At 51.9% G+C, this 13,565-nt stretch overlaps 1 protein-coding gene across 2 annotated transcripts in view; it reads left to right on the top strand.

Moving 5' to 3' along the window:
- The window catches only part of LOC110078822 (SH2 domain-containing protein 3C), a 34,285-nt gene that overhangs the window by 10,397 nt on the left and 10,323 nt on the right, over positions 1 to 13,565 (top strand). Inside the window, exon 1 of one of the 2 annotated variants that reach the window (XM_020793333.3) lies at positions 3,924 to 4,119. The exons of the other annotated variant lie outside the window; for it this stretch is intronic. Within the exon in view, the coding sequence (XP_020648992.3) occupies positions 4,039 to 4,119 (81 nt within the window). The 5' untranslated portion in view covers positions 3,924 to 4,038. Of the gene's footprint in view, positions 1 to 3,923; positions 4,120 to 13,565 lie in introns of those variants that run through there. 2 annotated transcript variants of the gene reach the window in all.

Genomic DNA, 13,565 nt, shown 5'->3' with positions numbered 1-13,565 from the left:
AGAAATACTGTTTTATTGTGCCCTGGGCCAAAGGTGGTGTCAAAGCGGTGGCTTCTAGAAGGGACCTGGAAGGGAAGAACCATAGACTCCATCAGTTGAAATGATTGTGCATCTCCCGTGGCATGCAGCCACATCTTGGCATCAGCTTCACTCCGCCTAATGTTAGGGCCGGGCCGTAACTCTGTGTCTATGTCCACCACATTCTCATTTGAGATAGTGCGAACAGGGGGAGCTGGCGCGGAGGTAAAACCAGCTCAGAACAACTCAGAACTACAGCAAAGAAGTCAGTCTGTTGTATTTCCAACATAAGCCGCACATCCCTGGCTGTGACACGCTCCCTCTCCGACAGCCGAGTATTAAGATTCCTTCCAAACCCACAGGATTCCAGACTCGTCCCCGGTGGACATCGTAAATGCTTTCCCATAAATGCGCTTCTACCAGCCATCTTTTAAAAATGTCATTTGGGACATGCTGAGTTCCCTCTGGTGTTCCTCTGAAGAAAAGTCACTTTTCCTGTTATATTTCTGGTGTCCTTTCTGGGGGAACGCGTAGGATTTGTTTGAATTAGTTTTGCTGGCAGGGTGGGGTGGGGGGAGGTTAAGCACTAATCAAATATCAACTGCAGCAGAAATGCCACAGCACGTTAAGCAGCTCCAGTAAAGCCTCTTCTGAAAGTTCAGCCATTTTTTTCAGAGCACGTACAACTCACTTTTGGATGGGGGGGTTATGCCCACTCTAATCTCCCAATGTCTTGTAATCCCCCCAAAAAAGTAACTTCTCCAGCTTTCTCCACATTAACAACAGCGGCGATGGAGATCTAGAGGTCTCACGGCCCTGTTCTGCTGGAGAAACATGTTTCTTAGGTATGCAGATTCCTCTCCATGGGCACATTGAAAGCCCAAGAGATTCTGCTGTACGAGACAATTAAAAAAACACAACGATAGAACCACCCACCCATTCATTGCACAAATGCTACCCGGACAGGGTGTTAAACTTTTTTGTTGTTGTTGAGTGCTGACCATTGTCCATCCAATACAGACCATCTCATCGGCCGTTCACTCCTTGTACGCCTTTGCTGCCCCCTCCGACCATCATCCCCCTGAGAGGCCCACCCCACTGCCTAACCGTAGGGCCGGCATGACCTATTTTAGCCTAGCCACTGTCTCCTGCCAACCAGCAAACAAATCCGCCTCAGGAAAGACCGTAGGGGACAGTACAAAAAGTCAAATCTGACCTATGTTGAACCAACGCCGTTGTTGTTCCCCCTAGGACTACATTTCCCATAATTCATCGGCTCCTAAGCTTGGTTTAGTTAGGTGGAACTGAGGCAACGTCCTGTTCTGTCTTCTAGAGAGGTGGGCGCCGGTCTGGAAAAGGCAGAATCCACTGGTCCAAGGCTTTGGTGGATCTAGAAGCGCAGGCCGGGAGGTCAGGATACACCCCCTTTCCTCTGCCCTCCATGCCCGTCATCCCAGATCTCCTCTCTGCTCCCCCCATCTTGCTGTCTCTAGCTTCGAAGAGCTGCCCCCCCAAGTTCTAGATCATTAGGAACCAAGGAAACCCCCTTGAACTGCGTCTGGCTGGAGGTCCACCTGAGCCAGCCTTCCCAGCATGAACGGGCAGGCGCCAGAGTGTGTCTCTGAGGGGCTATGGGGTGGGGTGCCGTTCAGCACTGTGGACAGCTCCACACACACACACCCCAAACCAGAAGAGAATTCATCACCCTTACGAAATTAAAGCCACCAGCTACTCCTGCTCCAAGGTCTCAGACAGAACGAGTGGTCCATTTAGCTGGAGATAAAGATTCTAGTCCTCATGCTTTTCGACAAAGAGCTGATTTAACAAGAAGCTGCCGGATTGCTGAGCCAAACCGTAGGCTTGTCAGCATCCCTACGGTTGACTCAAGGTGGCAAAGTCTCTTAGAGATCTCAGGGAGGATTCTTTCCAATCTTCCACCTGAAGATTGAACTTGGGATCCTGTGCTCTACCACCATCACCCCACCCCACTGGGAGCGGTGCCCCTATGGCTGTATAATTGCTCTGCTTCCAGGCCTCCCTGCCTCCTGGTGGCAAGAAAACTAGACGCTCCCCAGTTGTTGAGCCCCCAAATGTGTTTTTCTTTCCTCCACGATGCTGCTGCAGCCGCCCGAATCGCCTCTGCCGGGGGACATCTGCTTATCTGGAAGAGGAACCCACGCGTGTCTAAATACACACTGGGCGAAAAACCACCGATGGCCCATTAAACCCATTATGATTCTTCCAGGTCCTTCCAGTTATCCATAGATACAGATAGCGGCAGTCATTCGAACGCTGAAATTCACATACTCCCATTTGGCCGCCGGAATTAGGCTCGAGGTAATAGGGAGAACAGTGGTGTTCATTATTTGTTCATTCGTTCCGTGCTTGTTGTTCCTCGAAAGCTGACGTAAGGCGTTATAAACGAGTACCCCTCTTTGCTGTCTCTATTTATCAAATTCCCCATAAAAATCATTAAAAATTTAGAACCCAACAGAGCATAAAACTGGCGGACGTGGCTTAATCCTATGTGCGACCTGTAACATATAGTTGTGTTGTCTCCGCAACAGTGCTCTGGATGTTCAGTTTCCCTGGTTCTGTCCCGGATCCCTGCTTTTTCGGACCCCGTCGGTTGCCTAGTTAGAGCGCCAGCCCACTGAGCCCCATAGTACCAACTCTGTCAGCAGCAGCAGCATATAGTTTAACATTATGGCGGGATTTTAAATAGTGTTTTAAGATGGTTTGGCATCACTGGCTAAGAGGCAAGCGGTACAAATGTAAGATGCCGTGTTTGCGCGTGCGTGCGCCAATTTTTTGCAACGTACACTCTGTTCCTAAAACGAAAACTTCTGCGTTTCTCAAGTTTGTGCTTCTTTTGGTGAAGCCTATAGAAAAACGGATCTGTTTAGTTGCTTCTTTATAGCCCCCTTTTCTTTGGGAAGCAACGTGCCTAGCTGTCCTCTGCTCCGTTTCCTCATCGCGACAACCACCCTGTTAGGTAGGTCAGATCGCAGGCACACAACTGGCCCAAGAACGTCGAGCCATTTTTATGGGTGAAGAGGGTTTCGAACCCAGGTCTCCTAGCTTGGCGCTCTATTCATTCTATATCCACAGTGCGATTTTTGAGGCTCCCTAAGAGGATCCCAGCGACCTTCCATGACAAATCTAGACTTCGTGCTCTCTATCTATATAGCGCTCTAACTCCCATCATCCACAGCCATTTCTTGTTTTCCCTGACCACTCCTCCTGCATTCTCTGCCAGGGTGACATTATTTATTAGTGGGTGTGAATCCTGGCTTTCCTTGAACAATTGGGGTGAGGGAGGGATCCAGGGCTCTGCTTGGTGGCATTGTGCAATGACCCTATAAGGTAGGCCAGGCAGAGGAGAATGAGAGACAGAGTGTATATTATTTCTCAAGCTCCACATTGTGAATTGGGGGGGGGGAGCTTTTGCTGCCCTGCCTCAGGCTGCAGCATGTCTTGGGCGGACCCTCTCCCCCCCTGCATTCTCCTCCCCCCCCCCTCCCCAAACAAAACTTTGCATGCTTCCTGGTCCATTGCCATGGAAGGACAGCCAGAGAGCTTGGAGGGGGGGGCGTGAAATGAATGCAGAGACCTGCCAGGGCTGAGCACCCAGGTGGAGGAGGGGGGGGACACGGAGAGAGGATTTTGCTGGAGACCCTTTTGAGCTGGGGACCGTGGACGAGGGGGGGCGCAGAAAACATCAGGATGCTGGAGAAGGCACCAGACAAAGCCTCCATCCGCGAAACCCCTTGCGGGCTGGCAAGGAGGTGGGGGTGCTTGCTTCTTCTCTTCTCCCCCCCCCACGCTTTCTCTCCACCCTCTCTGCTCTCTCTCCCCCCCCAACATACTCCGCCCCAGCCCCGCCTCCGAGAAAGGATGAGGTAATCGGGGCTACAGCAGCAGCAGCATCAGCAGCCCCATCAGCATCCGCGGCGGCGGCGGCTGGAAGTTAAAAGCCGGCAGCGGCTCCGCCGGCAGGCAGGCAGGCAGGATCCGACCATGACGGACCGGTGCAGCCTCTGGAGCGCCCTCTCGGCCGCCGCCTGCTGCTTCTACCGGGGCTCCTTCATGCAAGTGCAGGTGAGAGGGTGGGATGATGGGTGGGGAGGGGAGACACCCCCCCGATCTTCCCTCCGGGGGTCCCCGCATCCGAGTGGGTGTGTGCATGCACTAGGAAGCCCATAGCTAGTCTGGGGAGGGGGGACTTTATCGCTTGCTCCCTTCCTTCCTCTTCTTTTTTTGTGGGGGGGGGAGAAGGCAGAGTTTGGGGGGACCCCCTGTCCTCTCAAGGGTTTCAGAGGTTCTGCCCCCCAAGGAGAGGAGCGAGGGTTCCCGCTACTGCAGTCTGATCTCTGGGGTGTTGGGGGGCCCGGCACTGAGATCTTGGGGTGCTCTGCTTTCAAGGGGTGCAGAGGGACGATCTCTGGGGGGGACCCCCGCCCCGAATTCAGCCTCTTCTTTGCGCCTTACAGGGAGTCGGTTTGCCTAACATACCTGCCTGTTTGTATCTATTTTTTGGGGGGGGAATAAAACCCTTTCCTCCATATGGGGGGGGGGCAAACAGAAATTCCTGCCTAGTTCCAGGAGCAATGTTTTTGGGGGACACGCCCAGAGGGAGTCCCCCCCCATTCTCCCCATTCATTTCTAGATCCAGGAGGGGTTCATCCTTTCTCCTCTACCCCCCCCCCCAATACCAGTCCTAGACCTTCTGTCCAAGAAGGGGATGTGTGGGTGGACCCTCCCCCTCCCACAAACTCTTCTTTAGGGCAGTGGGGGGGGGAGAGGAGAGAATGTGGGGATCCCCTTTAAGCCAGATAGGCATCCGGGGGGGTCATTTAGGGGGAAAACCTTGGTGAGCTCTCTCCAGTCCTTCAAAGCTTTATCCTTTGGGGGAAACACCTTTCACCCCCAAACTCAGGAGCCTTTATGGGGAGCCGTTGGTAGGAATCACAGTTAATTATTTAATTTCGCCTCTCCTGGGCATCTTTTGTGCCTGTTTCTTCCTAGGGGACCCCAGGAGGGTATATATGTGTGAACTTTGCTTCTCGGGGACCCACCAGCTCTGACCCATTCCCAAGCCTTCCAGTTGGAAGTGTGTGTGTGTGTGGGGGGGGTACCATTCTGCTTTGCTTAGGGCCAGTTATGGCTTGGAAAAGAGGTCCTGACTCAGGCTTTTGTGGAGGGGGGGAGCTAATGGCTGGGGCGGACAGGCAGCATCTTCCTTCTCTAACTGTGCTCCCAAATCTGCAGCAATGCCAGGATTTGAACTCTTGACAGAATCCTAAAAGGGGACCATGTAAGGGATGCACCTGGCCGCGAACCAGCATGGAGAGAGGAACAGACGTGGGTCCGAAGTCTACCCCATAGCTCTCTCCGGTTTCCCTACATGATTGGAGGGTGGGAATCCCTCTGCCGTTCATTAGGGACACCCGTGTTTTAAGCTCTTCGTCCACCCACTCAGGTTTGCGTAGAAAATGTTTCTCTCACATACACACCCCCAGGCTACGTAGTCTGCCTCAGTGCCCCTTGGAGGGACTGTCTACTCCTTAATCCCCAGATTGCGGTGCCAAAGCGGGCCGGCGGCTGCAGGGGGAAAGAAAGCCGGCTGGGAGGCCCGGCCCTCGCCTCTCGCCTCCGGGAGAGAGCAGCTCACAAGCTCCCCTAGGGATGGATATAACCCAGGTCCTTGTCAGGGTCCTAAGGCCTCGACAGAAGGCTTTTTGCATCATTTGGAGCAGGGGTGGGGGGGGCCATAGAAGGAAGCCAGGCTCTGAGAAAGGCAGGAGTCCGTCTCTATAATATATATAAACCCCTTGGTTCTTGATGCTGCGTTTTTATACAGCGGGAGGAGGAAGCCACGAGATTTCGTATGGATTTCCTCCTTATAAATACACCCCCCCCAAAAAAAGCATTCTAAAGCTTGCAGGGCTTCCCTTTCCCCCTAGGAGGAGGTGGATTCCTCGTGGCGCAGGGTGCCCACTGTCTGTAAGGTGGGGGGGCAAACAGAACAGGCAGGAGCAAGCAGCTCCCCCCTGGGGTTTCCCTGTTTTCACCTGTGACCTGCCTCTGAATGCCTGCCCTGTCCGAGGGTGAGGCGTTGCCTCCTTCCCCCCCCCCCCATCTTGCCCAGGTGTAGAGGGTCGCCTCTCTCACACACCTGGCCTAATCTTTGGGGTTTTCTCTCCTTAGGGGGCCGAGACCCCTTTTGCAATGCTTGTTTGGGTCTGAACCGGGCCTTAGAGGGGGGTGCTTTCCGTTCCTTTCTCAGCAAACGCCCGTCTCTTGCCAGGATCCCAAATTGGGGATCGCTTCCCAGACGTGCTCTCCCCCCCAATAACCGTTCCATAGGATCAATTTCACATCACCTAAATTAAACCCTGCCTGCATCCATCAGAGGCTGTGTGACTTTAAGACAGGGGCAAAAATCAGGATACTTAAGCCACAACACCAGACAAAGCCTCCACCTGACACCAATGGTTTTGAAATGTAAGCCTCCAGGTTCAGTGGCAGTCTACCACTAAATAGTAGCAGTGGGGGGGTGGGTGGACCAAACAATAAGGAGGTTGTTTCTATACTCTATCAGAAGCACCTGGCTGGCTGACTACCGTCAGAAACAGCTTGCTAGACAGGATGGCAATGAGGACAAACGGCATTTTTGGTACAATCCTGCAAAGCTCTCTTAAACGGAGCAGGATACCTAAAGAAATGGCCACTTCAGAAGGTCTTGGTTCCGTTCGATCTCAAAAGCGCGGTCTGAGAGGCCAACGGGGAGCATGCCACGCCGGTCCTTCGAACTTTGGACAGAAATCTCTAAATCCCAAAACGAGCTGCCCATCCTTCTGCAAGTCAGGGGTGACTGGGAGATTTTTTTTTCCAATGGCCATTAATCACTCTGGGGCAAATAGAACAATAATAGAATGCCACACTAACGATGCATTAGGCACAAAGTCCTTTTATGGACTACCGTCCCCAGAATCCCCCAGCTGCGCGCCGTCGTCCGTCCAAAACGGGGACATTCGTAAGCTCTGATTAAATAAACCGGCCTTTGCTTTCGGAAGGCGCCCAAAATCTGATCTCTCGAGGCCACTTGGCTACCTCGCCCAAAGACAGGGCCGGCTGTCAGAGGCTGGCCAATTATTACACCTTGTGCGTGGAGAAGGCATCGAAGTCTTGGACCCTATTTGCCCAGGGGTGCTCTTGGCCTGTCATTTAATGAGACATGAACTGCATCAGGTTAGGTGGGGCCTCTAAGGATCTTTTTTTTAAAAAATTAAGTTCATGTGCATTTTTGGTAATGCTAAAAATGTGGGAGGGGTGGATCTTGTTTCCGACCAGGTGTTTTTTTTTGGGGGGGGGCCAGGGGGAGTGCGTGGGATCAAATTTCTCCCTTTAGGTAAGTTCGGGTTTTTACCCCATATGGGCGACACCCTGTGTGTGATCTAATTTCCAAGCGCCGTTCTGGTTCAAGCTGTGTGTTCTTGGTGTATTCTTCCACCCCCCCCCCCCCCCGCAAATCCCTCTGGCCAAATATGTCAGAGAAATGTTTTCCTTTCAAGGTGCATCTTTGTGAAGAAAAATCTGTGCCTTCAGGCCCCTGTCAGAGAAAACAAGTCACAGTAAAGACTGTTTCCAAAGTGTGGTTCAGGTTAGAGGGAGGGAGGGAGGGAGGGAGGGAGGAAGGAAGGAAGGAAGGAAGGAAGGAAGGAAGGAAGGAAGGAAGGAAGGAAGGAAGGAAGGAAGGAAGGAAGGACAGAGCCAATGATGGATAGAAGGAGCTGATGATGGATGGAAGGAAGGAAGGAAGGAAGGAAGGAAGGAAGGAAGGAAGGAAGGAAGGAAGGAAGGAAGGAAGGAAGGAAGGAAGGAAGGAAATGCTGATGATGGATGGACAGAAGGAAGGAAGGAAGGAAGGAAGGAAGGAAGGAAGGAAGGAAGGAAGGAAGGAAGGAAGGAAGGAAGGAAGGAAGGAAGGAAGGAAGGAAGGAAGGAAGGAAGGAAGGAAGGAAGGAAGGAAGGAAATGCTGATGATGGATGGACAGAAGGAAGGAAGGAAGGAAGGAAGGAAGGAAGGAAGGAAGGAAGGAAGGAAGGAAGGAAGGAAGGAAGGAAGGAAGGAAGGAAGGAAGGAAGGACAGAGCCAGTGATGGACAGAAGGAGCTGATGATGGATGGGAGGGAGGAAGGACGGAAAGAAGGAAGGAAGGAAGGCAAGCATAAATTTTGATTTCTTTCATTTAAGTTAGTTTATGGGGGCCACGAAACTTTTTCTGCCCTAGCTGTGCATTGCTCTAGAAAGGTGGGCGGAAGAGTCACGTGATGTGTGGGTGCAGGTGTGGGTGTGCACACCCTGGGGGCTTTTCGTGGTGTCCCAACCTTGCAAAGGTTGGGACACCACGTCCGCCCACCTTTTCCTGGTGCCTGAGTCTGGCAGGCACCTTGCTGAGCTCTGCATGAATGATGGGGTGGGGGCTCTTTCCAGCAGACAGCGGCCTCTCTCTCCCCCCCCCCGTCTCCTCCGCCACCGACTCCTTCCCCCCACCAATGGCAGCGCACCCGGCCTTTGAAGCAATGACATCATTGCCAGCCAATGGCAGCCGGGCGAGCAAGATGCAGCCTTGGGAATGAGATAAGGGAACGAAGGATGGATAGATGGATGTATTCAGGATGCACTCTCTGACGCCCACACACCCATCTGCGGGGAGAGAAGGGACCGGGCAGGAGGGATTGTAACCGGTGTGAAAGCCCAAAGCACCCGAGCCACTGCAGATCAGCTTACCTTTGTGGGAATTTTTGGGAGGAGATCCGTCTACCTTTCTCCTCCACCTGGTTCTGGCTTTGCTATCTTTCTGTTTTCACAGGGCCTAGAACAGCCCTCTTTGACAGACCTCAGGGTTGTCTTATCTCCCAGCGCTTTGGGCTGTTTTGAAAGGAAAAAAGAGAATGTTTACCACCCACGTTTTTTGTTTACCAGCCTTCAAAGGGTGCCTCTTTTCTCCGCGTGGTCTCTCAGGATCTTTCTGGATCCGAGCCAAAGGAGAAGAGACACCAGGAGCCCGTTCTTGGCTACTCAGAGAAGACAGCTAACATCTGCGGGGATGCTGGGCATGAGCAATTTGATCCCCCCACCTCCCAGAGACAGGCCTGTTTCAGTTTCAACCCTTTCCAAACTTGCAGGCTTCTGAGTGACACAGAAATCTTCCGCAAGCAGCGACAACCTCGGCCCCATACTATTCAAAAGCAAGCGAAAGCATCGGCTTTGCATGCGATTAAGGCTTGTTGAGCAAATTGATCCATAATAAGACACCGCCTTAAGTGGTCGTTTCTCCCAAAGAAGGGAAGAAGCGATGCAGGAAGGCTGGGCCTCTCCCTTTCAACCTGTCCAGGGGGGGCTCCATGCCTGATGCAGAACCTGGATTTCCGGGAACACCCACATTTTAACAAGAGCAGCTAGCTAGTCATCCTCACCGTGGAAGAGTAATGGATGTACAAAAGGTAGTCTCAAATGGGTGCATAAGAATGCATTTATCTATGCAGCTGAAAGCACCAGCAAGGGATGCGAGATAAGCTGTCAAATGTCTTCATTATGCCTAGTTTTTGTGAATTATTGTAGACTGGCCCCATAGCCTGCAGGCCCATATTTCAGACAAAGTCTAAGCACACCGAACCAAGTTCCAATAACTTGCTGCTACTTCCATCAATGCCCAGTTGCCCACCTGCCTCAGGCAGTCGGAAGCCTGGGGACGGTACCCAAAGTTCTTGCTGGAACTCACTCTGGTGCCCCCCCCACAGCACCTCCCGCTCCCTGTAATCTAGTCTGTTGCCCTTGGGGTGCTCGCAATGCCCTCCGGGTCCCCCCCAGGATGGAAGTGGGTTTCAGGTCTGACCTTAGTAGGTGAAATGATGGGGGAGAAGGTGGAACTCTCTCCTATCTTTAGGATGTAAAACGTCTCGGGTCCGGCCTGGGGAAAGATACAGGGAAGGAGAACAAGCCGGTCTAGAGGTGGATTCTCCAGTTAAGGACAAAAGAGGTGGCTTTCTGGAGCTATTCTGGGGCTGACCTTCTCAGCCGCTTCCCCTCCCCGCCTTTCCTTTGTTTCTTCCTGGCCTTTACTCCAAGGTCGCTCTTCCTCCCAGTCCCTGCCGCTGGCTCTCTCTCTCTCTCTCTCTCTCCCCTTATTATTCTCCGCAGGAGGTCCCTCTGGGAGGGTGGAAAAAAGGGGGATACAGGAGTCGCCAGCAGCCCAGGGTCAACCGGAGTGAGGCAGCTGCATAGGAGGGCACTGTGGCAGGATCCGCCCTCCGCCTCAACGCTTTCCAGGAGCTCGGATGCCAGCAAGCCAGAGCCCTTACATGCCCTTAAAAACACGCCCGCATCTCATTTGATGAGCATGCAAGGCTGCTTCGTGTGGAGTTAAAACATCGGTCCATCTCTAGGCCAATGCTGTTTGCACTGGCTGGCAGCTCCTCGGGGTTTCTGTCCTTTCTCCCTGCCAACGTTGGGGACTTTGCATGAGGTTTTCCATCTGCAAAAGCAGGATTTTATGGTCCCATCCCATCCAGTTAGAGGGCACAGAAAGGGAAGCCCGTAAGCCTGAAGTCCTCTCCCCCCCCGCTCGGGATGGCATGCTGTGGCTGGCTGTTTTGCACTCTCACTGCACCCTGGGTTTACTCTGAACAGCTGAAAAGTGGGGGCAGGACCCATAACAGGCCTCCGCCTGCAGTACGCTGCGGCAGAGTAAGTGAAAGACGGGCGGGAGAAATCCTTCAGACACCTGTGAGTGTGAGATGGGGAGTTTACAACCGGATTCTTGGGATATTAAACCGCACGACTAGAAAGATAAACTGGAATGCCTTTTGTATCAAAGACAAGCCTTCCATCTGAAGGGCTGCCAGGCCTTTCTCAACACCCCATCCCTTAATCTCGCTTTCCCCCCCTTTTTAATTTTGTTATCGCTGCCGGCGCAGTCCGCAGCTCCATCCTCTCCCCGAGGATGTGCGCAGACCAACAGGCTTGAGAGATAAAAAGACCTATAAATTCCCGGCTCATCCGCCCCATACGCGCCCTGAGAATAACAAATTTTCGGAGGGATGTTTTCCTTCCTAAGTTTGCTCGGGAGAACCGGTAAGCCTTGGAGAACAGGCCGGAGAGAAGAGGAGGGGGTTGCCATGGCGATGGCATCTGCTCCGGCTTGGGTACCCCTTGAGAGGGCCAAAGGGGAACAGCACACGGCTGGACCATTCATTTTTAATTAGGGTTCACAAACGGGCTGGGGATGGCTTTTCTCCCCTCCCCACAAGCAGTGAACCAACTCAAGTCTCTTGCAGCTGAAGTCTGGCTTTGCAGAGGCTTTGAGATCCGGAGATCATTTTTAACAGCGTGCCTCCGTTCGAACTTGCTCTGCCACTCAAAATGAAGTAGGAATGTAGGAAAAGTGAGATCCTTAGTCGAGATGCTGCAAAGATGATTCGGGTTTGGGCCCCCCGGACCTGACTAGAAACCTCAAGAAGGCATGCCAGAGACTTTGAAGAAAGCAGAGCAGGGAGAGAGAAAAAGCTTTCCCCCCCCCCCCTGAAAGTATTTCAGGAAGGCTTCAGAGACGAATTGATGCTCCTTTATTATTATTATTATTAAGGCTGTGACTTTTAATACGAGTTGCTCTCTGAAGTTGTACACGGTTTATCTCGGTGAATATCACTCCGTGCGCGGTGTCGGCTTTATCGAGTATTTTAACAGGGGGGGTGGGTGTTCTGTCTTCGTAAGCTAACCGGGATGCTTTGTGATCCGCGAACACAGTCAATTTATTAACACAGACATGGCACCCATTTCTTTTGAAGGAGAAAGGCGGGAGAAAAATATTTTAAATAAATAAATATAAGTACATTTGCACAGGCAGCAATTTCTTTAAAAAGCCAGGGATCCTATAAGCAGCCCCCCCCATGCCTGCTACCTGCACATTTGCTTAGAAACGCCTAAACCAACCCGTTCCTAATCTGCTCAGATCTGTTGATTTACAGGTCCAGTTATCCCCAGCCACCTCCTTATAGGTCTGTATTTTTCCTAAAAATCTGAGTGAGGTGCAGACATTTAGCTTTCAAGCTGGTCACCCCTCAATGCAGAGGAAGCGGCTGGGTTCATGGTGGCTAGCGGGTTCAGCCTTGCCATTACTTCTGCGGAATGAGTCAGGTTGACCAAGATTAGCTCGCCAGGGTTTGGGTGCGGAAGGCTTTTCCAGCCCTCTCTGAAGATGGTAGAGAGGGACATGTTGCCTGGAAAGGTTCTGCCCCACCCCAGGGTTTTGCAGCTGAACTCAGACATACAGTGGTGCCTCGCTAGACGATGATAATCCGTTCCACTGAAATCGCTGTTTAGCGAAATCATCGTCTAGCAAAAATCATTTCCCCACTGGAATGCATTGAAACCTGTTTTAATGCATTCCAATGGGGAAGAATCGTTGTTGTCTAGCGAAGATCGGCCATAGGAAAGTCACTTTGTGAACCGCCGATCAACTGTTTAAATCGCTGTCTTGCGAAGCTTAGGTCCCGAAAACACCCGTTTTGCGAGCGCAGAGGAAGCTGTCAAAATCATTGTCTAGCGAAAATCGGTTTGTGAAGCAGGGACCAAACATTGTCCAGCGAAATTCCCCCATAGGAATCACTGTTTTGCGAATTGCTATAGCGATCGCAAAAAGTCAATGTCTAGCAAAAAAACTGTCATGCGGGGTAACTGTCTAGCGAGGCACCACTGTACTGGAAATAGAACCCTGGTTGACGAGGAGGCAATGCACCTCTGAACACACAGCCATGGCACTGTCTTTCCCCGGGACTCTTGCATGGCGTATTACACCGCGGAGGCTGCTTACCCCTGAGACATTACATGAGAGCAGTGGCTCTCCTCCCTGCCTCCCCCCCCAAAGGAGAGGAAATGGGCAGTGACGGGGGGGGGGAGCAGAAGAAACCGAGAGGGTGGGTCTTGTAGGTTTAAGGCTCAGGTGCATGGGCATTAGAGTCAAGCTCATCTTTATGCAGAAGCTTGCCTGTTTAAATCTGTCATTATTATTCATTTACACCAGCAGGCTTTGACACACAGCAGGGTTAACTGTTTGTGGAAAAGCTTTCTGCCTGGCTGGGTAATCTGTCGCCCATATTTCAAGGCTGGAGGGAGGAAGGTGCAAGGGAGGAAAGGAAAGAACAGGAATTCCCTCTGAGTTCATTGTTCCCGTTTGGATTTCTATAGTGCTGTTTCTTATTCTCTTACTGCTACTATTTGATTTGATTTTTTAAAAGGAGCCCTCTCTTGAATTCTCAACAGAAGCTTTACTGCTAAACGGCTTTCGTAATCCACCCTCTGGATCCCTCATGTCCCATCCCGGTTTCCGGGATCCCTGGAAACTTAACGTTCAGTGCTGGGCCGACAGATTAAAGAGAAAAGGAAACAGAGAGAGAGCGTTCTTTCATTACAAGTGGTGCCTCGCTAGACGATGATAATCTGTTCCACTGAAATCGCTGTCTAGCAAAATCATTGTCTAG

The sequence above is a fragment of the Pogona vitticeps genome, chromosome ZW-PAR (assembly GCF_051106095.1).
Source record: "Pogona vitticeps strain Pit_001003342236 chromosome ZW-PAR, PviZW2.1, whole genome shotgun sequence".
Lineage (NCBI taxonomy): Eukaryota > Metazoa > Chordata > Lepidosauria > Squamata > Agamidae > Pogona > Pogona vitticeps.
The sequence above is the reverse complement of the archived record's forward strand: the minus strand, read 5'-3'. Positions and strand labels throughout refer to the sequence as shown.